The sequence below is a fragment of the Adelges cooleyi genome, unplaced genomic scaffold (genome assembly GCF_023614345.1).
Source record: "Adelges cooleyi isolate 19-005CV unplaced genomic scaffold, UGA_ACOO_1.1 ACOO_flye_CR_arks_rails_tigmint_CR_PRNA_108, whole genome shotgun sequence".
Classification (NCBI taxonomy): Eukaryota; Metazoa; Arthropoda; class Insecta; order Hemiptera; family Adelgidae; genus Adelges; species Adelges cooleyi.
Window position 1 is genome coordinate 3,500,688 of NW_026095761.1, and position 26,656 is coordinate 3,527,343.

The 26,656-nt window shown below is 30.4% G+C and overlaps 4 protein-coding genes across 4 annotated transcripts; 2 read left to right on the forward strand and 2 right to left on the reverse strand.

Moving 5' to 3' along the window:
* Positions 1–2,487: 2,487 nt before the first annotated feature.
* On the forward strand, positions 2,488–15,549 carry LOC126844153 (paired mesoderm homeobox protein 1-like). Its single transcript, XM_050582055.1, has 5 exons — positions 2,488–2,908; positions 10,859–11,034; positions 13,619–13,778; positions 13,861–13,980; positions 14,906–15,549. The coding sequence occupies exons 1-5, from the start codon at positions 2,773–2,775 to the stop codon at positions 15,040–15,042; spliced, it is 729 nt and encodes a 242-aa protein (XP_050438012.1). The 5' UTR covers positions 2,488–2,772; the 3' UTR covers positions 15,043–15,549.
* A 1,222-nt stretch (positions 15,550–16,771) lies between these two features.
* On the reverse strand, positions 16,772–21,198 carry LOC126839593 (membrane-bound transcription factor site-2 protease). The gene is made up of 6 exons (XM_050574989.1): positions 20,771–21,198; positions 20,404–20,694; positions 20,228–20,331; positions 18,885–19,125; positions 18,534–18,714; positions 16,772–18,473 (listed from the first exon to the last, which is right to left on the reverse strand). Exons 1-6 carry the CDS (start codon positions 20,843–20,845, stop codon positions 17,878–17,880), a joined length of 1,488 nt encoding a protein of 495 aa, XP_050430946.1. The 5' UTR covers positions 20,846–21,198; the 3' UTR covers positions 16,772–17,877.
* A 177-nt stretch (positions 21,199–21,375) lies between these two features.
* Positions 21,376–26,656, forward strand: LOC126839603 (sorting nexin-12). Its single transcript, XM_050575001.1, has 4 exons — positions 21,376–21,866; positions 21,965–22,060; positions 26,058–26,182; positions 26,259–26,656. Exons 1-4 carry the CDS (start codon positions 21,702–21,704, stop codon positions 26,362–26,364), a joined length of 492 nt encoding a protein of 163 aa, XP_050430958.1. The 5' UTR covers positions 21,376–21,701; the 3' UTR covers positions 26,365–26,656.
* Positions 22,640–25,783, reverse strand: LOC126839585 (anaphase-promoting complex subunit 5). Its single transcript, XM_050574978.1, has 2 exons — positions 25,095–25,783; positions 22,640–25,001 (listed from the first exon to the last, which is right to left on the reverse strand). Exons 1-2 carry the CDS (start codon positions 25,644–25,646, stop codon positions 23,265–23,267), a joined length of 2,289 nt encoding a protein of 762 aa, XP_050430935.1. The 5' UTR covers positions 25,647–25,783; the 3' UTR covers positions 22,640–23,264.

A 26,656-nucleotide genomic window follows, 5' to 3' on the forward strand; every position in this document is an offset into this window, starting at 1 on the left:
TTTTAATGACCGAAGATACTATATAAAAAAAAGATAGGTATAAAAGATGTGTCAAGAAAAAAACTCAAAATACTCGTCAAGGCCATGGCCAAGATAATCGATGACACATCCAAAAAAATTTTAGAACACCTTTTTCATCGAAACAGGCATGTAGTGTAATTTTCAAACAAAAAGGAGGAGGTTCACTCTAAAGTTCGTTCATATTTGTCGCTTTGACACGTATATAATATGTCTAACCCCGTGGGATTTGATAACCGCAGTATACTTGATGGTTCGTCTTGGCCTAAAAAATTGCCCCCAAACTTTTTTTAATTCCCACCAGTTTAAGTCTTAAATTTTTTTTTGGTGGACATTTATACGAAAAATTAATAAAATATTATTTTCAAAGAATTGGTCATTCAAAACATAATATGTTTTCATCGTAGCCCGAAGATGGGGGATGAGTAAAACAAGTACTTTTTAAACGTTTTTTTTTTTTACAGTTTTATAAAAGTAGCTCCTCGCTTCAAAGTCTTACAGCGAATCGGGAATTGTTTTTATCATTTTTACTCTTAAACCAAAAGGAGAATCAAATTTTACCCAGTTGGTTTTTGGTTTTCTTATTTAACTACACGTAACTCATTTGAATGTCGAGTATATAGATTTTTTTTTTTTTTTTTTTAAGTAATAATTTCGTACATTGGCGCGTGTGTTTCAAATGTGACACCGAGTTCAAAAGTAAACAAGAATTTAAAAACATGATTTTTTTTTTTAAAGTATTGCTCAACTTAAAAACATAAAATTATTTTACTTTAGAAATACACTTGTGTGATTTGATGTGCGTTTCCATTTCCATTGTTTACATATAAAGCAAAGTTTATAGCAATGGTCTATATAATTTTTTTTTTCACGTTCAAAAGACTGAAAACATTATTTAAATACCCATATTGAGCTTGCGTTATAATAATGTATACCCCAACGTCGACAACAAATATAGGGTCTATAGAATTTGATGGCCAACCTGACTTATTGACGATTTTTAAAATTGTTAAAAAAATACTAATTATGTGAATAATGATTGGTTTTTACCGTACAATGATATTTTTAAGTCATTGTAATTTTTTCCCTCTTCGGTATGAGAGAACGCTTCCTTTCCCTAGTTATATTTGTAACAACTGTGAATAAGTGTGTAAGTTTATTTTGGTCAAAATTGACTAAGTACGCTAGGCTGTTTGTCCGAGGCGTCTAGCACACCTGAATAAATGTCTAACTCGTTGGAACAACAAGAAAACCTTGAGAGAGATGTGAGTTATTGGCTAAGATAGGTTTTATGGCAGCTGGTCAAGTTTAAAATCGCTCCCTTGTAAAATCACTGAAATCGACTTGCACGCTTATTCACAGTTGTTACAGATATGTTCTATAATTCCGGCCAAGTAATACAGATATTATGTTAAGGCCTTATACATTTCGACTGAGAAATAAAAAATCAAAAAAAAATTTTGAAATAATGTTTACACATGATCAGAATTCAGAGTTGCGCATCATTCGAATAACACATTTTTCAAGCAAAAGTTATTCGAATAATTTTTAAAAATATTATTTAAATAGTTAGTACGTTTTTCAAGTAAATATATTTGATACCTAATATTATTTTTGTAAAAATTTAATAAATTCTACATTTAGAAAATATTATATAAAACTAGTATAAAATATAGGAAAACTATTTTTTATTCGAATAATAATTTGTACAACTTTGCATATTATAATATATACTAATTTATAACAATTTTTAAGATAATAATATTTTTAAATGCTATATTTCATTGACAATACTTGGTCGGTAACGATTAACTTAATAAATCAAATACTGGCATATTATTACACAGACATATCACCAGAGGTTTCCTCTGGCCGCACCCTCGTCACTCACTTTGCGACCACCCTTAACGTTATACTGCCTGAAATTGAGCTGTCCACAACGTCCTGTAGCGGGCGTTTGAGGCACCAGCACGTGTGCACCGTGTTCCGGTCTAACGTGCATGTGGATTTTAGCGAACCGTTAATGCGAAACACCGCGACCTACGCGAATGCGACTTACGTGATCGATGCGTAGGTTACTAAAATAACAATAAACGTTAATTATTATTTCAGCCGACCCAATTATTTTATATTATTGTTGTGTGCAATATGCGCATGGATCTCGGGTACGGCGATATGATTGGACGGAGACGTTGGAATTATAATATAATTATGGTTATGGTTATGACACGAGAGAAGAAGAGGCAGCGACAGGCTGTCACCGCGCATCGGACGGAGCCCGCGTAATTCGTGCGGACACCCGCCGCCGCGTCATTGGACTCCTACCAAAACGCGACGAGAACACCCCGATCCACGCGCAAGATCAAGGAGGCGGTCTCTTGTTTATTTTTATAGAGTTTGCCTCCTCCTCCGCCTCCTTCTACATCTCCTTCGCTCACGGAGACGTCTTATTATAATACTCATCTTCTCGTTCGCGCCTCGTTCTTGGGCCTCGTGTCTGTAGCGCTACCGCTTGTGCCGCTCGTCGAACATCCGCAAACGCGCCATGCGAGAGTCTGATTTTTATCGCTGTAAGTATGGCATACGTGGTATAGGTACAACAACGCAGTACCCATAACCGTGCAGCAAACGGACCTAGTACCGCCTAGCCGGACGACACCCGAGTTGTACGCGGCCGCCGACGGCACCGAGTTATCAGCGGTCGTCGAGTTTGTGCAGCGTAAAAGTACCGCAGTGGCCGACAGTACGGCGAAGATGCTCGGTGAACAAGACCGGTACAAGCCGGTGACGGAACAGGATCAAGAATACGCGTCTGAGAACACCAAACGGTTCACGGTGGACTCTTTGTTGCAGATCCGGAACACGGTCATCGACAGGCAACACTACGACGGTAATAATAATTATGAGTTATGACATTCACATATTTTTTTATGAATAAGATGAAATCGCTTGATGTTTACTTTTAGCCAAATGTCAGATCTTTCACATTCACCGAATAAAAGGATTCGATTATTTTTCTGTGTCTCGACAATTATTGAAGTCTTTTTGAAGTTATTATTTTTTTACACACTTACAGCGGTTTGTTTTCACGGTTAGGTTCCATATGATTTGAGTTGGAGCATTGTTTTACTAGTCTTTAATAAATAGTAACATAAATAAACAACACTAATACAACAATATTGACGTAACCGTAGGTATATTATTGCTTCACATTTTCTATACTTCACAGAAGCAAACTACTATAAAAGTCAAAACAAGAAGTAAATACATTTATAGACATTGTATAATGCTGGCTCCCGTCAATCTTTGTTGGTACTTGGATACAAAAACCGTGTTTGAACCAATCACTGCGAATGAAGTTTGACCTACTATAATAACAATTCCATCATAAAAATAAAACGTTTTGGCGGTTTTCACGGAGTGTAGAAAGTCGTCTTTAATGCAAATCACCTTAGCGCACGAATTGTTGTAACATTTACCTTACAAGAATGAAGTCAAACAAAATAATAAAATGAATTATTTTTGTTACAATAATTTGAATTCTGATGTTTTGTTTTTAAATTATTCGTTAGTGCATTTTCGAGGGCTGTAAAAATGTATTTTTAACTGTAAGCTTGTTTACTTTTTTCCTTGGTTAAACAAAAAAAAAATTCTCGTCATCAAGTTTCTTAAAAAATTGTTTTTTTTTCTTTTTATGCGATTTTAGACAACATGATTAGTTGATTTAAAAAAGACTTTGGTACTTTAGATGCTTGGAGCAGAAAACAAATTACAAGCTCTTTAATTATTTCCCTACCGATTTATCTTAACGTTTTCAATGTTGTATATTTTTTAGTCGATCTATTAATTTTTCAATTTACTTCTGGTTTTTAGCTTCGGTGAGTAGCTGAGAAGGTATTTCAAAGGTACTTTATTAGGCCAAAAATTTTAAAAAGTCACCCCTTCCCTATCAAAATCGAGAAAAACACCCAAACAATTTACAAATTTTTCAACTTAAAATTTGTAATTACGATGCTCTATAACTCTTAAAAATAGTTAAAAAACATGTTTTTTTTTTTATTAAAAACACCAAAAATAGGGTAAATTTACACTTTGGCCGTAGTCGGTTTATAGGTTGCTATGTGTGAGTGAATCAACAGTCAACAGGTACTGAAAATATATTCATTATATTGTTAATAACAAATTACAATATATAGGTAACTATGATTTTTATAGACAGACGATCATCCCTTATCAGACCTTTATCGTATAACTGGTTTGAACATACTATCCACAGATTCGCATCGAAGCGTTTATTTAAAAGTGATTTTATCACTTTCGGTAATAATAAAATCTGTAGACCTGTGACCTCTCCGTCCCCACTATGCCCCGACCCCACTGTACTGGCTTTTTTATTTCTTTTTTTGGTATCTTATATTCTTACTATTTAATTTCGTTTGAGTAACTTAATGTCGCAATATATTCGCATAATAAATAATAAGACGGTGGGTTTATCTGATTCATCAATTGATGAAAAGACAACATTTTTTTATTTTTAAATAATTAATTTACTCCATTTAGTGTAAATTCCGTGGTTTATTTCTTCTTTTGTTTTCTTCATCAGTGGAAATCCTTTGACAGTAAAGAGAGTCACCGTTGGACAAATAAAAATGGACGATTAAAAAATCAAAGGCTTGTATGAGGAGATGAATTAGAATGTTAAGAAATTTGTGTTAAAATATACCGCAAGTTTCAAAAAAAAAATCCGTTGTATTTTTAATAACATAGATTAAAAATAATTTTAATAATAAGAAACAAATATTATAAACGTTAATGCTATTAACTGTTACTGCATTATCGGATATATTATATTGTTAATTGTCTCATTAGCGTATAGGTACCTACATATAAACGCTAATTTTTATCTTAACTTAATATAATTATGTAAACATATTATAATATGATTTATTTTAAATCGAACGATAATTGTCTGTGTAATCTAATTATTGTTCGAATTTGAAGTAAAAAAAAAACAAAAAAACAATACCGAAGACGGTGTACTTATATCTATTAATTCAGTGGGCGCAGAGGCTGAGGAATAAAATGAAATAGATAAGTTACACTGTTTGGCGGTTTACCGCGAATTTCCGATAATAAATTTGACTTAGGCCTTTAACGTATTTGATATGTTCTGTAAAATACTACAGGTGTTGCAAAATTGAAGATTTCCCATATACCTTACTATGTGTAAACTATAATATGTGTTCTGTGTACCAGATAACCCATTGGCCACTGGCTAGCTGATAGGTATATTTTAATGCGCACCAGTTATACGGAAAAAATGACCTGCGAACACAATATATTATATCCCATTCGGCTAGATTAACCAAGTTCTACGTTACACCGGTATTTTATAATTTCCTAAGACGTGTACATAGATTTGTTTTTTATGAAAAAACTCGAATAATTGAATAACCACACGTGACCTCTGCGCAGTTTAGATAAGCGTTTCAACCTCTCTACTTAATAAAAAAAAAAAATAAATCCAGTGCTCCTTAATTAGGTAATTACCGAAAAATCGGTAATATCAAAATATACAGTGCTTACAATTACATCAAGACGTTACACGTGGATTCTACAATTCTTTTAAATTACAATAACTTTTTTTCTTAGGTAAAACAACTTTTTTTATTTTTATAAAGACAATTACCCCCCCCCCCCCCAAAAAACAAAAAAGGGGGAATTACTCTCTGACCGTAGTACATTTTTAGTTTCTGTGAGCGTGTGAGAAAATTTTGTGAAAGTGAAGCAACAGTCGACAGGTGTCAATATTTCCATTTAGTTGTTGATCGCCCATTGGCAATGCCAATGAATTATTAGAGAAGGCAGACGATCCACCCTAAAATCGTACTAACTCTCAATAATATTTAAAACACAGTTTTAAACACATGTTTGCCTTTACAATGCTTTTATCGATATTTAATAGTCCTTCCATCCGCAGATTTGCATCGAAGCATTTGAAAGTGATTTTATCGTCATATTTAATAAACATAAATAGCCAAGGGAGGTTAGGACGCTTAGTAGGAGTATCAAACCAAATTCATCTATAGTTGCTTCAGAGGGTTTAAGATATCTAAAATATTAATACTAACTATAAGTAGAAGCAAGGTGTCTAAATGACTTCAAAGTTTTCGAGTTGAAAAACGGTTTTTGTAGTTTTCTGGTTTCATTTTCAGGTAATAACACTGGTTTCGATTTTTCCCTGGGACAACAGAGGCGTGCTTACCTGATTATGTGCCTAATCCAGTATTGTGTAAATGGAATAAAATTAATAAATTACGATATTTTATTAGGTTAATCAAAACTATGACACATATTCGTTTGCAGGTGTTTAACAACTATTACAGTAAAACAATCTCATGATTCTAAACCTTGGTCTGCTATTGGTATATTGTAGTCCACGCACAAACTACTTTATTGTAAATGTAAAGGTGCCACTTGCAAATGATATACGTTTGTTTCTTCTATAATATACAACCGATCACCGACAATACGGTATAATAAAGGAGATGATTCTGCATTCGCAGACGTCTAGATAAAATTAGCTGTGCGTTTATATCTGATACCGCACCCGAATGATGTATATCCTTCTTTTGAAGTTGGCGTATGAGGTAAAACGTTAAACGAAAAGAACAAAAAAACACTATTTTCTCCGCTCCATGGAAAAACATTAAATCATGCATAATATGTCTATACCATCACGATTAAATTGCTTAACATCATTATTATGATAAATTATTTTATTTTTAAACTCTGAACATTTAGTTACAAGGTTTAACGTTTATTTCCATCGCAAAAACAGGAATTCAATGCAACAACACAACAGAATGAAACCTAGTCAACGAGTAAAAAAAATTATAGTAAATGAGTAAAAAAGTCGAGTAAACGAAAGAAAAAATTGAGTAAACGAGTAAGTAAATCAAATAAACGAGTACCGAATCTAGAAAATGAATCGAGTAAATGAGTAAATAAAATAACGAGACGCAAAAAACCTCGCGAATTTTCTTAAACCTCTTAAAAACATGTTGATAAATAAAATAAGCAAGTAAATCATAAGAAAAATAATCTAGTAAACGAGTAAACATATTATGAAAATAAATCGAGTAAATATGTAAAAAAATTAACGTGACTCAAACAGTCTCGAGAATTTTCTCGAATTACGTTTATATGCAGTCGCTAATGCGCACTTAAAACACGCAAAAAGTCTCAAGATTATACTCCGGGCTTAAAATTGTACTAATAGATCGAATAATTAATAAACGAGTAAAAGAATCAAGTAATTGAATAAATCAATCGAGTAAAATAATAGGATTTTGAAATTAACAATAACAACTAGATTAGAGGAAAGGTGTACAAAGTGGCATAGCGGGTAAAGTGGTCTTTTACTATATTTCTGTTATTAATGTTATCAGCTATTCAATTCTCTTTCCATATGTTTATTATTGTCATTATTATTGATTGATAAATCATAAATAATAATAAAATTCGCTGTTGAAGAGTGATAACAGAAAAATCATTTTGCGCCCGGCTGCTGTAAGGTAACAGTTACGTTTAAACAACGTTATTAATTATTTTGGCCACTCAATTACTTTGATCTTTTTTTTTTATTTGACAACACTTATTTGTAGTTACAATAAAATCAACTTTTATTGAATTTAACAGTTGCTAAATTATTTGTCCAGTAGTTAAAACAATAACTATAAAAAGGGCAAAGTGGCCACTACTAATTATTATCCATTTCTATTCAAGTTATTATAAGTAGATTATTTTTTTTTATTATTATAAAACGAATTTTGCAATGTTGACTACAAATACTTGTAATAATAATAATTATTATTTATATGTTTTATAGCAAAAGATTTCTGTTTGTTTATTTATTTGTGTATGATTTTGTTGATTAAATTTATTAAAAGTTTGATGACAAATATTGTGTTTTGAGTCAGTTAAAATAGAAGAGTTAATTTAGGAAATAATATGACAATATTTTCTAGTTGAAAATAAAAATCTCCTACTATTGGGCAAAGTGGATATAGCATGGCCAATTTACCCTATGTGGGTGGGAAAAGTGGCCAGTTTCATATGTAATTAAAAAAAAAAAATCAATTAAATCATAAGCTAAAATATAATTATAATTGTAAATAATGATGTCTAACAAGTAAAAGTATACATTCCCATAGTAAGTAGACAAAAATAAAGTTAAAAATCTAAGTTCAAGTTGATAAATTTCCTTAAGATGGCGGCTTTACCCACCTTTCCCCTACTAGGTTACATTTCCGTAACAGATTTCTCGACTAGAAAATGTCCACGAAATTTTTAGAGCTATCCACGTTAATTATATAATTAAGTAAATAAATAAAATAACTCGTTGTCGCGCAAAAGATCGTCGTAGGCATAGTCGTTTCTATTTTAGGTGGCAAACAGGAGTGAAAACATATTATAATAGGATACAAAAAAACGTCTACTGTACTTACTGCTGTTAATAATAGGTGCCGGAGATATCGCTCATCGAACGGGATAGCAGAGGAGCAATTTATAACGTCTTTATGTGATGGTTTGGCTTTAATATTTTAACATCGCCATAAAGGTCAGGAATTCGCATCAACGTCGGCGGCGACGGCCTGCATGTCATTGATGGAACGATTTTTAATTGATCCGCTGCACTATCGAAATCACTGCCAAATCCGACTGGCAAAGCACAGTGATTTTGTTTACGGTGTAACACAATCATTGCGTTTATATTTGCACCGTTTCTGTACAAAAATTATTCGTTAGCGTTTTACCCGAATATTATGCTATTAAACAACCGTACAACCGACGATAATAAACTTAATTACTGCGTAAAATATAATTATGATAAATTCCTGTATAGCTAACCAGAAAGTGTATGATTTATAACCGTCCATCTGTGGCACAAAAGGGATAACGTAGAAACCCTTTCGTCGCAGCACCTGCAGGTTTAAAAAGACATTCATCCGTGTGCCGTACATAATTCTAATGACCATTTTTTAAAATTTATTATAGCCGACTAAAAATCTTTCTCCGCGGTTATTTTTATAATTATAGTCCAAGTCTAATACGTGTTTTGATAAAACACACAATGGAAAACATCAATTACGAGAAACGTCGGTATTTTTAATAGGCTGTTACTTTTTGTCTCACCTGAATACAAATATAATAAAGAATATTTATACATACTATTAAGTATCACAATATATATAATATCATATTAATAAAGGCAAATATGTACAATTATTAAAATTTGTTAGAGATACAATATTATACAAGACGTTTAATCGCATTACCCTTTAGTCGAAATAATTAGTGAAGTTAAACAAATGAGAAAAACTAATTTAAAACCCAATATATATATATATATATATATATGTAGCCTTGTGTTTCAAAAGCGAACAGTCTTAAATGAGCGTTAAAATGACCTATTATTATGTATAAACGTCTTCGAGGCCCAAATGTCGTACTGCACCGTCTGCCTGCATTTATATATATATATATATATATAATGTTGGTGGTACTCGACACAAGAGGCGTGTGTGATATATGTTTTCGTTAATGTTATTTATTAGGCTAGTTAACTAATATATGGTTAATAGGCTGAAACACTAACGTCGTCGTTTATGTCATTGGACGTGTTCCACTGCATTTGTCTACCGTAAATTTAGAATATTCCCGAACCAAGGATCCGGGGGCTGTGTAAGATACGCACCGGCGAGAGAATTATATTAAATTAACGGTGATCTTATTAATTTAAAAAATAAATAAAACATACCTAATTGAAGAATGGTGTACGCGCGTTGTAGGCAAAAAATTGTTTACAACAAATAAGATGTATAATGCTATTAATTAGCATCTTGTTAAACTGAAAACAACATGAAAATTTAATTTATTTTTTTACAAATAATTTACATTAAAAACAAATATTGTCTCCAAACTAATTTCCTCGACTATTTGAAGTACACGAAACATATATTATACTGTTTTGTGCTCGGTTCTTTTTTTTCTTTAAATTGTTTGCATATTCTTAGTCGCATTTTTATTCTTTGGATGCTTGACAAAATCGTTTGTCTATCAATTTTATTACATTTATAATAGGCACCGATTAATAATAATATTGGCTACTACATTATTATAGCAAAAGCCTCATATAATTTTGAAGAGTTGGAAATATTTGCTTTTTTTTTTGCTTAGAACTTGATTAACTAACAACTAACTATTAATAAATTACCACTTTTGTATAATGTGAATTAAATATTGCCAAATTCCTTTGCCTGTCTGGTTTCGTTGTACTATACAATTTTTAATACTACAAATAAATATTTGTCCAAATAGGCTGTTTTCATAGGCCATAGCGCACACATGAGTTGTTTATAGATAAAATTTCAAGAATTTATAATACAATTCATGTTGTACAACGCATCTAGTTTCAAGTCATTCAAAGCAAGCAGACTAACCTGTAATACTTTTAAATTATGTTAAAGGGGGTAATTTTGTTGGAGGTATTTTTTTATCAACAAAGGGTACTCATTCAATTATTATTTCTGTAACTGTTCGAAGAACTAAAGTATGCGTCTATCACCTATATTAATGATGGAATTTAATAATATAGGTAAAAATACAGTTTTTTAAGCTCGAAGAAAATATAAATACACTTATAAAAAATGTGAAAATGTTTTTCATAAGTTTATATTATCAAAAAGTTAGGTATATACAAAAAACAAAATTAAAAAACATTACAGACTCTGATCTGTGTAATTTAAAACGTACATTTATATAATTGTTATTTTAGAATCAAGTTCAGAACCGGATAACCAGCGAAAAGGTAAACCAAGAAGAAATAGAACTACATTTACTAGTTGTCAGTTAAAAGCGTTAGAAAAAGTATTTGAACGGACACACTACCCAGACGCATTTGTCCGCGAAGAACTAGCCAGAAGTGTATGTCTTTCTGAAGCGAGAGTTCAAGTAAAGAATATATAATTTAATAAATATACTAATCTTGAGTTATCATTAGATATACAGTAATCGCCTAATTGTTTTGTCAAAATATATTGTCTATATTTTACTCACATATTATTAATTCCCCGAGGCTTTTTATACATTAATACCTTCATTTCACCATTAAATTTCGAAGTTGTGCAATCAATGTAACATCTAAAAATTAAAATTTCGGCTCGATTGTCATGATGAGCAACCCTATGGCCTATAATATTAGCCAGGACCGGCGCAAAGTCCAAGAAAAGCAAAGATATAGCGCAGAAACAAATTGTTTTATCTTTATAACTTCCATGCTAAAATGTTAATAAATTCCTAGATTTTACATTATAATACATTATTCATTTATTCTCAGATAGGTAAAATGTGCTTTTTTTCTTAAATGAACAACATTTTATTTTACTCAAATGGCAAATCTTCTTTAAATTTTAACTGTAGATTTACATCAAAACATTGGATTAAAAGTTTTTTTTTTTTAAGAATACTTAAAAAAAAATATACATTTTTGTGATTCAACCCAAATGCCTCCATATTATGCGTGCTAATTGAAAATATTTTAGAATAATAGGGCCTTGCAATCTGTTCTGCCGACACTGGCCATAACATTCATTACACCGATGGCCATTCAAATAAGTTTTTGATTTTTTGAAACAATAAGCTAAAAGAATTCGTGAAATTTTGAGTTTAAGTTAGAAATTTATAAACATCATAAAGTTATTGTACCTTGTTAAATAAATCGAGTAAATGTGTGAACAAATCGAGTAAGCAATTCGAGAAAATTAATCGAGTAAATCAAACTAGTATGCCACTAAAAATGTCTCGGTAAAAAATCTCATTGGTTTTCTTGGTTGACCGCACCAGCCTAAAGACATTATAATTTTTGAAAAAAAACTCCGTGGTATCGCTATCCGGGAGAGTTTTTTTTTTTGTCAGTAGGTAAAAACTAGATCCTAAATCATTTTGGACGCGGATTCCGGTTGTAGCTTACTTGACGGCTGACGGTTTTCGGCTCAGAACATCAAGTAAATTGTTGGAGACTTCTGACTACCTCTTGACTTGTGTGCGCGATATGGCGTCGTGTATGGGAGAGCACGTGGCGTACATAGCCACATATATAATAATGTATAATAATACACATATAATATTGTGTGCGAGCACCGAGTACAGCACTGCACACATGCTGACATCTGTCCCTAATTTGACCGACCATGATAGGCGCCTGTTTAACAAACACTAAATCAAAGGAAGCTCGGCGTGCGTTGTAAAAGGCGTCTGTCTGTCAACACTGAGAATTCGCGGACCGATGAATTTCTGACATGAAATCTTGAATCCGAAATGACAACCTCCGGCGAAAAAACCAGAAAAGATTGTAATTTCTCGGCCACGACAACGACTCGGGTCTCTTTAAGTCCGGATAGATTAACGAAGACGTGCTCAAGGGTTTTAGGTTTTTTTTTTTAATAACCTTTTGTACTTTATCTTATTTTCTCTGGGCACTCATTTGGCTTTATCCCAAAAACGTTATCCAGAACACAACAACTATACGTTTCCTCTGTACAGTTTATAATATACACGCATAAGTCATAATAATAATAACGAAAAGTAAAAAGTTATTTTCCACAAAAATAAAGTAATTTCATAAACAACAAAAAAATTCAACATAATTTTTCAAGGAGTTTAATTGAAGATTTGTCATTACCAATACCAAATTATGGGTATATAACGAATGGTGGCATTGGTAGAAATTTTGAACCCGAAAATCCCCCCAGCCCTCTTTTGATTACAGTCAGGAGCGGATCTAGGAATGAAAAAAGGGAAGGACTAAAAAAAAAATGTCTTTAAATTATTATTAATTTATTTTTATTATGTACAAATTAGTAAGCCGGTCTGATGTATTTTAGGTTACTTATGTGATATTTTGTAGCTGTACAATATACCTATGGAATATGGATACATTTTATTTCACTATAAACTGGCAGATTATAATTAAAAATTATTGTGAGTGTGGATTTATCCCTTTTTAATTTGACCACAGATTTTTAAGAAAATTATATGTACCTATTAAAGCACTCTAGATCTACCTTAAGTCTAATTTTCAGACCTTTAGTCCTAAAACCACGATAAAAAAAAAATAAAATAAGAAAAAGTTTCCACCCCTTCTAGGGGAAGAGGTTATGATTTTTTTTAGGGATTTTCACTGTACATCGGGAGTACTTTATCTAAAAATAATCCACACAAGTTTAAAATACCTAGTAATTAGACTATTTATATATAGTTATAACGTGTCGTAGTTTTAAAATGATATATGTGTTAATTTGTAGGGTGATGTTCTCGATTTGGAAGGGGATGGAGTGAACTTTTTAAATATTTGGTTCAATAAAGTATCTTTTAGGTACAATTTCTGATCCATAGGCTTGCTACATGAAAAAATCGATTTAAAGGAAATATCTTGAATATGTTTTAATAGACATTTCATGACAATACAACGTTATTAGATGTACTAAATTAATGATATACCTACTTATAATAATATATTTAATGTTTATCGTTGAAGGTGTGGTTTCAAAACCGACGGGCGAAATTCAGGCGAAACGAGAGGAGCTCAATGTCGAGGACAAGTGACACCGTGACGATGGTGCAAAATAGATCTCTCAATATCGAACAACCGCTTCTACCCAGGTCGACTTCAAACATTCATACAGAGTCGTTTACAAGTAAACCTACAACCGGGCTATTTAACTTGGAACAATAATCTAAGTAGATTAATTTTACAATGACGTTTATTTTGATTAACAGGCTCTGGTTTTGGCGGACTTTTAGAATATTCAGGATGGAAGCCCAACGGTCTGTCCCAATGCGGCATGTTCCAACATTCTGCCAACACGCATAACTATCCGACTTTTCTACCCGTCAATGGTATTTACAGTACATGTTAATTAACATAACAAAATACCTATATAAAATAATATCAATTACAATGAGTTATAAATCGCAGGCAAAATAATTCAAAATAACACTGTACAATACGATTTTGGAACAAGAACCATAATATACGTCAATGTTAATTTTTTACTTTTTTCGCCGAATCTACATCTGTCTCAGAATATTCTTCTAGCGCGTTTTAAATCCCCTTCAAAAAAAGGTTCAAAAGATTTTATTTAGTGAACAATTCTACATTAATTCTAAGACCAGTTTTGTATTAATCAAAGGCAATAGGATAAGAAAACTCTATTTGAAATAGATTTTAGAAAATTATGGCATACATAGTTTGATCACACATTTTTGATGGGCTTATCCCCCACATCCTCCATTGACCACCCGACAGTTTACTGAGGGTATAATTTTTTTATTATTACATTTTAAGAAATGGCTAAAACTATCACGAAACGGTACTTTTTACAACTTTAGGTGTCATTTATGATAACTAAACGTGTTCGAGAAATTCCGTATCGGCTAAACAAATACAAATAAATATATTTACTTTTTTGGTTGTGGGAAAAAGTGGAATTTTCGTTGTACAGGGTGTATAGTCAATATACCTAAGTACGTTAATGAGGGTGTTTGCAAACAAGATAAAAGAATATCACCCTACTCAGTGGCGGGTTTAAGCTCTACAAAAAATTACCAGTGAATTTGATCCGAATTGTTTCACTGATGAACGAAAATAAGTCCTTCTTTGTCTTTTATATATATATATATATATATATTTGTATTTTGTGTCTAGTTAAAAAAGATCCCTGTCATAAGATAAATCCCCATGTACTGGTATACATATTGGTGTATTTTCTTACTAAGTTTCTAACCCGAACGCGATTAATGTAAAAATGTTATTGTTCAACAGGTCCGCATGTCAATCATTCAATGTCGGCCATGTCGGTTTCGAACTGCTTAGTACCAAATTCGAATTACTTGGTCTCAACGAATTTGACCAACATCAGAATTCGCCCGCAGGATTATTACATAGACTCGCACATGTAGATGCACACCATGCAAATTGTATTTGTAATTTTATATCAATAGAATATTGCACAAATCACAATTGTGGTGGTACTTTCAAGTTTCGACCGTACGTACAAATAGCAAACCAATAAATATAGTACCAAGTTTATATAGCGTATGCAGATGCTGTAAACATTAATATTATTGTATATTGTGCCAATATAAATACACTACCTATGCTAATTCACATAGGCCTCTGCCGAGAAGGTAAGGGGTGAGCAATCTCTAACCTCTCCCGTTAGGGAATTTAAAAATGCCTACGAGAACTAAACTAACGATTTTATATAATAACAGCAATTTTTGTGTTACTAGAGTTTAAATATAATTTTGTCAATCATGTGTTTGACCGCTATTTTTGTAAATTACCTACCAGACGGACGTTTATGTGATTTATTATTGAAATATTTACTTGTGAAAAATGTGTCCGTTTTACCATTTATTTACTTGTAATAGTTTTTACCCGCCCACTCTCTCAAAAATGGTAACTACTGTATATACAAATTAATAAAAAAAAAATGAATATACTGGTTTATTCTTTATTATAATTTATCAAAACTAATAACAGGGTAAATTGTTTTTTGTTCATCATGTCTACTTATCTATGCATATTATGCCCTCCAAGCGCTTTATCCTTAATCATTTTAAGTGTTCTAAACCGTACATAGAACTGACCTGCATTGCAAGTTGAGATTTCTGGGGGAACAGCAACATATAGACTTAAAATTATCTCTATACCAACTTTGTTCAGTTGTATACCAGAACTTGGCAAATATATTAATGAGTAATTTTTATTACTACTACATGAATCATGATACATTAAAAGAAAATAATACGTTAAATCTAAAAAAAAGAATAATTCAAATACTGTTTTTGAAAAACCTAATAATTTTAGTGGAAAAGAAAATATCCGAATGTTTGATAATACTATATGGCGACATCTTACTCGCAGAATGATAGTTTTGTAATATCGATTAACTACTTTAAAACATCAACACTCGACAAAGAACACAATAATACTTTGAATCTAAGAATATTCTAAATGCAAAACTTTTAGCTTTAATAACTCATAAATCATAAACAACTATTTGTTTATTGTACCTATTTTAAAAATATATGATGATACCTGCATACTAGGTACAAATTATACAGCACTATATAAAGTATAAATGTTATAATTTATCACAATAGGTAATTAGAAAATGCTTTGGAATGATTATTTAATAATAACAATAACATAAAATTCAAATTACACATTCAACATGTCTTGAAATCATTAAAACATATTAATGTTATTGTATTATATATTTTACTAGTTATATTATTTATGTTTAATCATTTGTATAAAAATACATTACAGTTAATAGTCCGAATAAGAAGTATACAAGTATTACAAAAATCTATAGCTAATTATTTAATATCGATATAATATTATATCTATTATCTATATAAAAAGTAGTTAATTTGATCGAAAATTAATAGAACAATAAATTTAAGTAATTTTTAAGGCAATTATTAATTTAAAATTAATTATTTGGTTTACCAAAAATTATGTAGTATAGAATAAAGAAATATGACTTTTTTAAAACTAGTAAATACGAAGTATAATATAATACTGAGATCTAACAATCATAAATAAATTCTAATTTATGAATTACAATTATTAATAAAAAAAATTATAGAATGATAAATTAATTTAATTTTAGATCCATTAAACAGAGTAGTTTTTAGTAAACACTTAACACACCATTTTGAATTATGAACTATTATAAAATGTATACATTTATAAAAAATGAATTAAATAAGAGTTTACATTTGTTTACAATAATATAATAATGGTATTAAAATAATTAACAACACAAAATCATAAGTCGATACTTATAATCATAACAATCTTATTTTAAACACAAAATTCAACTGTTAGAAAAAAAAAAATGTAAATTAAAAAACGAAAAAAAACTATTAAAAAAGTAGTATAAAATATATTATTAGTTTCATATAAAACGCCTCACACACTCAAAAACAAATTGTGTACTACAACATTGAAAACAGCACTACAAACACAAGTTCTGTAGTTTGCTTTTATTAAAATCCTTTTAAGATATTTGCTATAGTAAATATATTAAGACTGCAATGATTTGTAAGTGAAAAATTATTTATAAAAGTATGATGTCAAAAATATAGTTAAATTATTAGTTAGGATTATAAGAATTGGTGAAATATAGATTGTTGTAGAAACCTCACCAGTTACATTTAATTGCCACATTACAATGTTTCTGCAACTATTGATTTTAATCAATACCTTTATAAATATTATTTTTTTCTATTAACCAAATTTAAAGCTTTCTTGGCTACAAACGTATTTTACGGCCTTCAATATCTACAAAATGGTTTTAATCTAATCATTTATATACAACATTTTGTATGATCATATAAATAAAAGACTTGATGTTATTTAAAAATGTCGAAAAAACAGAGGTGTTGTCTTTTAATAGTTTTAAAAAAATTGTACAGGATATTTTGGTTTTTGTAAATTTTTTTACAAATTTTAATACATAACTGGTATGTACATTTAGGTATATTTAATGGATAAAATAAAACATACAAGCCTCACTATTGGCTACATATAAAATAAAATACTATTATTTGAAACCAGTATAAGTATTTTCAAAATTAAAAAAAAAATGTTAAGCTAGGTAACGCAACATTATTTTTATAAGTTGTCAATTAGAAAATAATCAAACACAATAAATTATTATTAATAGTCTATTTAAATTTTAAATTCTTTATTTTATATAATATTATTTTCAAATATTATTATTTAATCACTCCTAAAAGTGACCAGAACCCTAGAAGTAAATAAATAACTAAAATTAAAGAACCTAATAACGATAAACAAAGAGAAATAGCTAATCGTACACTTAGAAGTTCGACGTGATCTTTAAGCAATGTATTTACTAAGACTCTGGTGATTTTGTCACCGTCAAAGTAAAAGCATGGTATCACATTGATGATAGCTAACCCTCCAGCAAACATCAATAAATATTTACAGAACTTTTCTAAAGATTGAGGTAATCTGTATGATAAGTAATCAGTCTTTGGTACGTATTCTGTCACAGACACGAACGATAAATCCATAGGTCGACCAAGGAATAACACATCGTTTCTCATTTTGCGCTTAATGACAACTAACTTAGTGAGATTATTGAGCGATGGCCGAAAACAATGAGCGTATGGACAATGGTGAGATAAATCACAAAACGACAATGAATTTTCAGTCACCTTTCTGACATTGAGACAGGAATGTTGTGGGAGTTCTTGAGGATCTGACGACGATTCAATATACTCGAAACATAAATCTGTTAAAGTATTTGGATCGCAGCAAAGTAGCACACCGTCCAAATTGTGTTCAACTGAAATACATAAGCTAATAATAATTTATTTCCAATCAATAATTATGTAGTAGACTCTACCGTGCTTTGTTAAATCGTGATCCTGAACGAATTCCGATGATAAACAAAAACCAGGTTGTGTACTCATTAAAGTGTATTTTAAACATTCAGACCATGTTTTAAAATCATCCACTTGACAATCTCCCAAATGTGTTATGACATCTTCAATTTCAAGTCCACCTTTGCTATGCAAACCAGATCTCTAAAAAAAAAATTAAGTACTACGTTACGTTCGTACTTTATTTATTATTTTAACGTTGATATTTCTAAATAACAATACATTAATAATTTTTATTATGTAAATTATTAAGATAGTAAAAAATATTTGAGCTTTATTATTTCACTAATAGGGTAAATTTACAAAATTTTTACCTGATCGACATTAGTAACACTGACTCCATAACCAATTGAATAAAAAGGTGACATAAAAGTTGGTAACAGTAACAAAACGATATATGCCAACATAGCTTGAACAACATTGTGCCACACACCAGCAGACATTACTCGGAGTTGTTTACTACATGGTATTGATGCTATATCCTCTAAGTGAACATAAGCTACAGGTAATATTAAAACAAATAACATTCCAACTCCATCAACGTGTAAATCTTCCCTATAGTAAAAAATATTATTAAAACAAATTTTAATTATACATAATATATTAAAACTCGTTGACTAGTAAAAATTATTTTTGTTGTAAGCTTTGATTATTTTAACTTTCATAATTTTTAGTGAAGTATAAAATGTATTTTAAACTTTTAAATGGATTGAAAAGGGGCGGTTTTTAAGGAGTTTCTTTAGGCGATATTTATAAAAAAAGTGATTTTAAAAAATTTTGACCATGTCAATTTATTTTCAACTTGGTATGATCTTCTGTATATTATTTTTATTCTATACAATAGGGGTGGCCACTAACCTTAATTTGGGGAGCCGCAAATTTATAAAGCTAATTCAAAACGAGCCACATTGTTAAGAGATGTTTATAAAATGAAGAAATACAAATTTATTAATTTTACTCTAAGCTTGGTTTCAAGAGCCGCACGAAACTGATTTAAGAGCCGCATGCGGCTCGCGAGCCTTGTTGTGGCCACCCATGCTATACAATTTTTTTTTACGAGTAAAAGTAATTTTAATGATAATAAAATGCTTTCGTTTAGTACAAATATTTAATTTGTTGGCCTCTCTTCTGGGTGATGTTGAAAATCGATTTTCATTTATAAAAAAAAATTTAATTTAAAAATTGTTCAAAACTGAAATGTAAATTTTTTGCATAAAAAATCATAAAATCTATTCCCAACATAACCTAGTAAAGTAGTCAAAGAACTTGTATATCTTTATGGAATTGAAATTGGATCATCCTAAATAGTAAAAAAAATGAAATTTTTTGGTCTTTAACTTAAAAAAAAATAAAACGCTTTCAATCCCATTTAAGTATACACATATTTTAGGTTATAATTTTATAGACGGTAATGATTTATTTCCATCAATTTTTTAAGACAAAGAGCATACAACTAAATATTCTATTAAATATTTACAAAAATACACTTTGATTTTCACCATATAGTGCATATTATTTACTTTTAAAATTAAATATAATATACAACTCTTTAAGTCTTCAATCTTAAGAAATTAGGGATTTTTTAAGGTACTTATTTATTTCATTAGCGGGCATACATAAAAAATAATAAATATTAAGTATTATATTGTTCAAATACCTAATTGCTGCTAAAGCATGGCCTAATTCATGAAATATTGTAGATGTCATTAATGCTATAATGTAGTATCCGAAATCTGCCATTGGTAAATTTATACCCGGAACCTAGAACGTATAATTAATTTGAAATATAATTTTTTTTTTAGTTAGCTAAAAAACTACATTAATGTTTCATACAGCTGGTTCTAAAATTGGTGTTTGTTGTTGAACTGGTTCAGTTGATGGTACTGAATACATTCTGTTGAATATTTGTCCACACGAAACAATCACTAAGCATATTGATGGCACAATAAGACAAATAGTAACCCAAGATCCAAATGTGAACCACAGCGCTTGAAATTTAGGATTCCAAAAAGATATTTTCAAAATCATCCGATTCAAAGATGTGGTATACCACTGAAGTTGAAAAGGTCCCACGGTCAGTCCAGTCTTTTGGAGAAAAACAATGTACGGATAGTGAGAACACGACTAGAAAATAAAATTACAGAATTTATTTACCTAATTACAAACATATGCATACATTTGGGTGTGCACTGTGCGTTACCTTAAACGTAACATCTAGAAACAGAATTACTACGTAGAATAGCATTACAATAATGAGTAAGCCGAATAAATCCATGGTGACAGACAAAACTTGCCGCCGTTGAACTATTTCAAAAGAACGCAACAATTTTAATTCGTGCGTATTACATTATAATAATGGACAATGGTATGAAAATGTTTAAAAAATAAATTATCATAATAATATAATATTTCGAAGTCGGGTGTTTATAAATTTTACATCAATATTAAAACCGGGAAACGTATCAAATAGGTACTTTGAGTAATTAACTTTATAATTAATATTGTAATAGAATGTAAATTTATATTCATATAATATTATATGTATTATATAATGTAATGGTAAAATGTAACTGTATTTTGTCGTTCATCGTTAATACTTAATATGCTAGCTCAGAGCTCTACCGCAGCCGGGCATATCAATAAAATGTAATAATTATCACCAGTCTGTTAACATTGCCAAAAACTATTACCATGCCAGTGTGGAAAATATTGTCGCAGTTGGCTGACTTGTACGGGATATCTGATCATGGTGAATTTCAGTGGTTGTCGATTATAATTTGTTTAGATTGGACTTTTTTTTATCAAAAACACTGCATAACTGTACCGTATTATTACGTATCATCACAGGAATATCATCGCCGAATACACTATCATCATCGACATCATCATCATCATCTTCGCTGTTCAAAATAATTAGATATTATCCTGTATACTTTTCAAACAAGTGTTCGATGCTGTGCACGGTCCGAAACTAGTTTCGCCGATTTTTCGCGTTTTAACTGACCGGTCGGTGTTACGTTTCTCCCATAGGGGACTCTCAAGGCCGACAAATACAATTAATAAAAACGTCTCATCCTTAGCTCTAATAATATAATTTCGTCTTAAACCGATTTGACTATCAGGCAAAAACAATGGTAGACACTACAGCAGAAGCGACCAGGCGATTGAATGTGAAAAAACAAACCTTGGACGACGCTTATGCCGCACCTGCCAACTTCTTAGAAATAGACATTCTCAACCCAATCACTCACGGTGTTGCCAAAAAGCGATATACCGACTATGAAGTTCGTATGCGGGTAAGTCACTGTGCTCATAGTAATTATTGCCTAGTGCTCAAAGTTGGTGCACATTGTTATACTAAACTAATAATGTTTGAAAAACATTTTCTTTTTAGACCAACTTACCAGTTTTTAAAGTCAAAGAATCTAGTGTTCGCAGACGTTATAGTGATTTTGAATGGCTACGCAATGAACTAGAAAGAGATAGTAAGGTAATGTAAATGATTTTGTTCAAAAGTGTGATTGTTTTTTCAGTTTATTATCGTACAAAACAAAATATTTTAAATAATAATAAGTGTATAAACAGAATTGAAAAATATTTTGATAAAACACTTATACTGATAAAATGTTTTTATAATCATGCAAAATTTCTAGTCATTTCCTTGTTAAAAATGTACAGTATCTATGTTTACTTAGGTGTTTAATGTTATATACATAAATCATACATACATAACTTATTTTCTTTAATAATTTATTGATAGTATATTTTACATTCAAAGTTGTATGACTACATTTTATAAAAGTTTCAATATAATAGTCTGAAAATATTTAGTATTACCAGTTACGGGTCCGTAAAACTAATAAACTCCTATTATTTCCTCCTGTTATTTCTATATTTTAAATTAACTGATAGTATTTAAAAGTAGCATTTTTAATTAACTATTTTAAAAAATGATTTATGTTAAGACAGGTATAACATTTTATAGTATAAAAATAAAGAGTATTTTCATCTTTAATATAAATTTTTTTTATGATTTTTCATCTAAAGTAAAGCACAATTTTAAATAAAAACAGAATTCATCATTAACATGTAGCTTAACACGCCTTAAAGACCCAATGCTGCTATTATAAGATGGTATCGTCATAGGCGCAAATACGGGGGGGGCTAGGGTGGGCTTAGCCCCCCCAAAAAAATTAGGTTATGCATACAATTTTGAAATACAAAAATATATTTACTTATATATATTTAAAAAAAAATTCCAGCCCTCCCAAATTCAAAATTGAAATTGCGCCTATGGGTATCGTGACAAATTCACTTTCGACACGGGTCATCATAGAGATGGCGGCTCCATTTTACTAGTGTGTTTCCTACCCAGTAAACAGTCCGCTTGACCTAACATCAAACTGGTGAAAAAACAAAATTAACCAATTTGAATAGCATTTTTTAATCAACAAATAAATTATTTATATACAGTTTCTATTAAGTAAACAATAATTAATAGTAAATTGAATGATTATTCTTTAAAACATTTCTTAAATACTTATTTACAACTTTTTTTTTATATATAAATTACAATATTTATTTTGCGTAAGATAGGTACCGTTAGGAAAGCCATCATAAAAAATACAATACAATCTTATTAAAAGTATTATCATACATTTAAATTGCAGACAATAATCGTACAAAACAAAAGCCTACATTGAGTAGTTCATTACCGTTGCGACGTTGTGTTCTACTAAATGCCTGAATTCCATTGCATGCCTATTCCTGTTATGTTTCATACCTAATTCATCAGCTATAAGTGCTAGTAAATATGTTGTTTCTTTCAATTCAGCTATAGCTTCTGATCTGTGAAAACTTTTAGCAACTTTACACAATTTATTATAAATATTGTTTAAAAATTCTGGACTATGTTCAAAATCTTCCACTATATTGGCCATCATTTTTGATTTAATGATTTGTAAATTTATGTACGCTTTGTCATAAACGTTAATACCACTGTAAATACACTGTTTTGTCTCTTGTAATAGTCTTAAAGCTTTGTGTGGAAACTCATGCTTCATCAAAATAATTGCTATTTCAATGTTTATTATTGCAGTGATGTAAGTAAGATGGTATTCTATAGCTATTAACTTTGCTTCCATAAGAATATTCAACGCTGTACTTTCATTTGCCTTTGCGACAATTAAATAAGCTCTAAGCCTAGTCAGGATCGTATTTTTGTTATTATCTTCCATTAAGTGTTCAACCATTTTAGTAGCACCTACATAGTCTTCTTTTTTCAACAACAGTTCTCCTCGTCTTAATAAACTTTCGGTGACATTTACCGAAGCCATTTGTTTGGCTGCAAGTTCAGCTTCGGGCCATTCTTCTTTGTTCATAGCCATTTTAAAATAAAAGTATTGTTCGGTCATAATCCATAGGTCGTTATGTACATAAGGAAAGATCTGAGATACCTCGTTTATTAATAAAGGCGCAAGATAGTAATCCCCTCGTGCGATCAAATCATTAATAATGTTACACATTGCTATACACTTGCTTTCTATATTGTGTACATCGTTATTGCTTCGATCGAAATCTAAAACTAATTGGGAAAAAACTGTTGATATACGTTGATAACCATACGTATTCCAAACAGCTGCCTTTTGAGTATTATTCGTCATACGCAAATCAGTTAATCCATTAAAATAATTATACAGCTCACTCTTTTTTAATACCTTAAACACTAATGCTGGAGTTCCAGCATTCTCCACTAAATATTGAGCCAAAGCTTGTAAACTGAATGAAGAAATATGATGTAATTCCAACTCTTTACTTCTAGTCACAGAACATTTTAACATAGTCAACTTATCTTTTTTACTTAACGTATAAAGCCACATGAGTGCATGTTGCAGACAAACGTGGTCATTTACTTGATGCGCCACAGCTATACTTTCCCTTAAGTAACGGATAGCTTCATGTTTATAATTAAAAGCGGCATATAATAAAGCCATATTGAGTGAAGTATAACGATAACCTCTACTTTTCTCATCTATATTTATTACCCTAGATGTCTGACGATTGAAATAATGATGAATACTACTAACGGCCCCGCAAAACTCTTTTACTCGTAAACAATTTAGGTAACTAAGATAATGTGCATCAAAGTGGTCTGGGTTGGCTTGTAGTATGTCCTTAATTTTTTGTTGCAATGATATTGGATCGAGGGCAACTGGCTCATTATTTTTTAAAAGTTTAATTTGTTGTGCAATAAAAAGCTCTACTTGTCTCGGAGACCAAGAACCTACTTTGGTATATTTGGTATTGGAATGCTTACTACTTTTTTGTAGATCCAAAGTTTTGATCGATTTTATCGTGTTCATCAAATCTTTCCATTCTTGTTTCTGATCTGATTCTTTAGGGCTCGTAGCTAATGGGATACTTTGAAATTCCTATAAAAATAAATCATATAAACAATTGAACACCTAGTTTTTTTTATATACGCATAAATCATATTAGTTATTAATTATACAGTTATGTCTTACTGTGTGTTCGTTAAATACTGGATCGCAATTTTTTTTAAGTTCATTCATTACAGCTGCCGTTTGTAAAAACAACATTTTATCAATATATACTATAACGCGTCGTAGAAATATACCGATTGGACTGCCACTGTTGATTACTGTAACTTGATGGACTTTTGGCAACCCATTATCCAGAACATGGGCGTCTAGATTTTTGAACATATTCATGACGACATCTAAATTGCTGTTGACCGTTTGATAAACTTCCCGTTGAAATGTTCGAATAAATACCGATGGCAGTTGATACTTCCCGCAAGATATTAAATTGTTCAATTCTCCAAAAGTCAAATCAGGGCATTGAATTAAATGTAATACTAACATGCTAAACGTACGGTGAAATTTTGAATTTATAGTGGCCTCATTTTGGTTCTCTTCGAGTATCAAACAATTCCTACCATACCTCTGTATATAATGAGTTATAATCACAACAACGAGAATATTATGCGTTGTGACATTTTCTTGGATTTCGTTCGCATTTGTATTTGGTACAGTAGTAAAATCTTTCCCAGTCATTTTAGTAAAACGTTTTACAGACAATTATTGTTCAGTTAAGTTTATTTTTCTAATAAAACAACTCGATTTAATTTCAAACATTTTAATTTTTAAATGCGGTTATTCGATTATCAGCATCTATTCTACATCAGCAGATCAGTTACCGAATAACGTAATGATAACATGCAGAACAACATTAACAGTGTAACCAACTTAAGAATGTGGTATTACAATATTATATCACATTTGTATACAATAAAGCTGTTACATTTTATATTATAAATTAGCGAAACTATGTTTCAATACCTAAATAGAAAGATAATACATTTAAAATATATATTTTTATTTTTAATTATTATTAATGATGTAATATTATAACATTATGTTAATTATAGTTTATCATATATAATTGATTTGCTTTTTTTTTTTTAGATTGTGGTACCGCCTTTGCCAGGTAAAGCATGGAAAAGGCAGATGCCATTTAGAAATGACGATGGTATATTTGAAGAAGAATTTATAGAAGAACGACGAAAAGCACTGGAGGTTTTTATAAACAAGTAAACCAATATTGTTTTTAGTTATATATTATCTCTATTAAACTTTCAACTATTAATACCAATTTTTTTTTCTTAGAATTGCCGGTCATCCATTGGCACAAAATGAAAGATGTCTACACATATTTCTACAAGAACCAGTGATCGATAAAAACTATGTGCCTGGCAAAATAAGAAATACATAATTTTTTATTTATATACAATTCATATATTTTATTATCTATTATAAGTTGTTATGTTCCACCATTTAAAACACAGTTCTCAAATATGTGTGTTTACCGTACTCTTTATATCAATATTTTATTGAAACTAGATAGCAATTATTATTATTATTATCATTATTAATATTATTTTTATTACGACACATTATTATGTTGTATTATTTTAATTTAAAGTTTTTCCGCAAAAATGTTGGTTATAAAAATACCTATTTTATTCAAACTCATCAACAGTATAATTTTATATTAGATTGCCTTT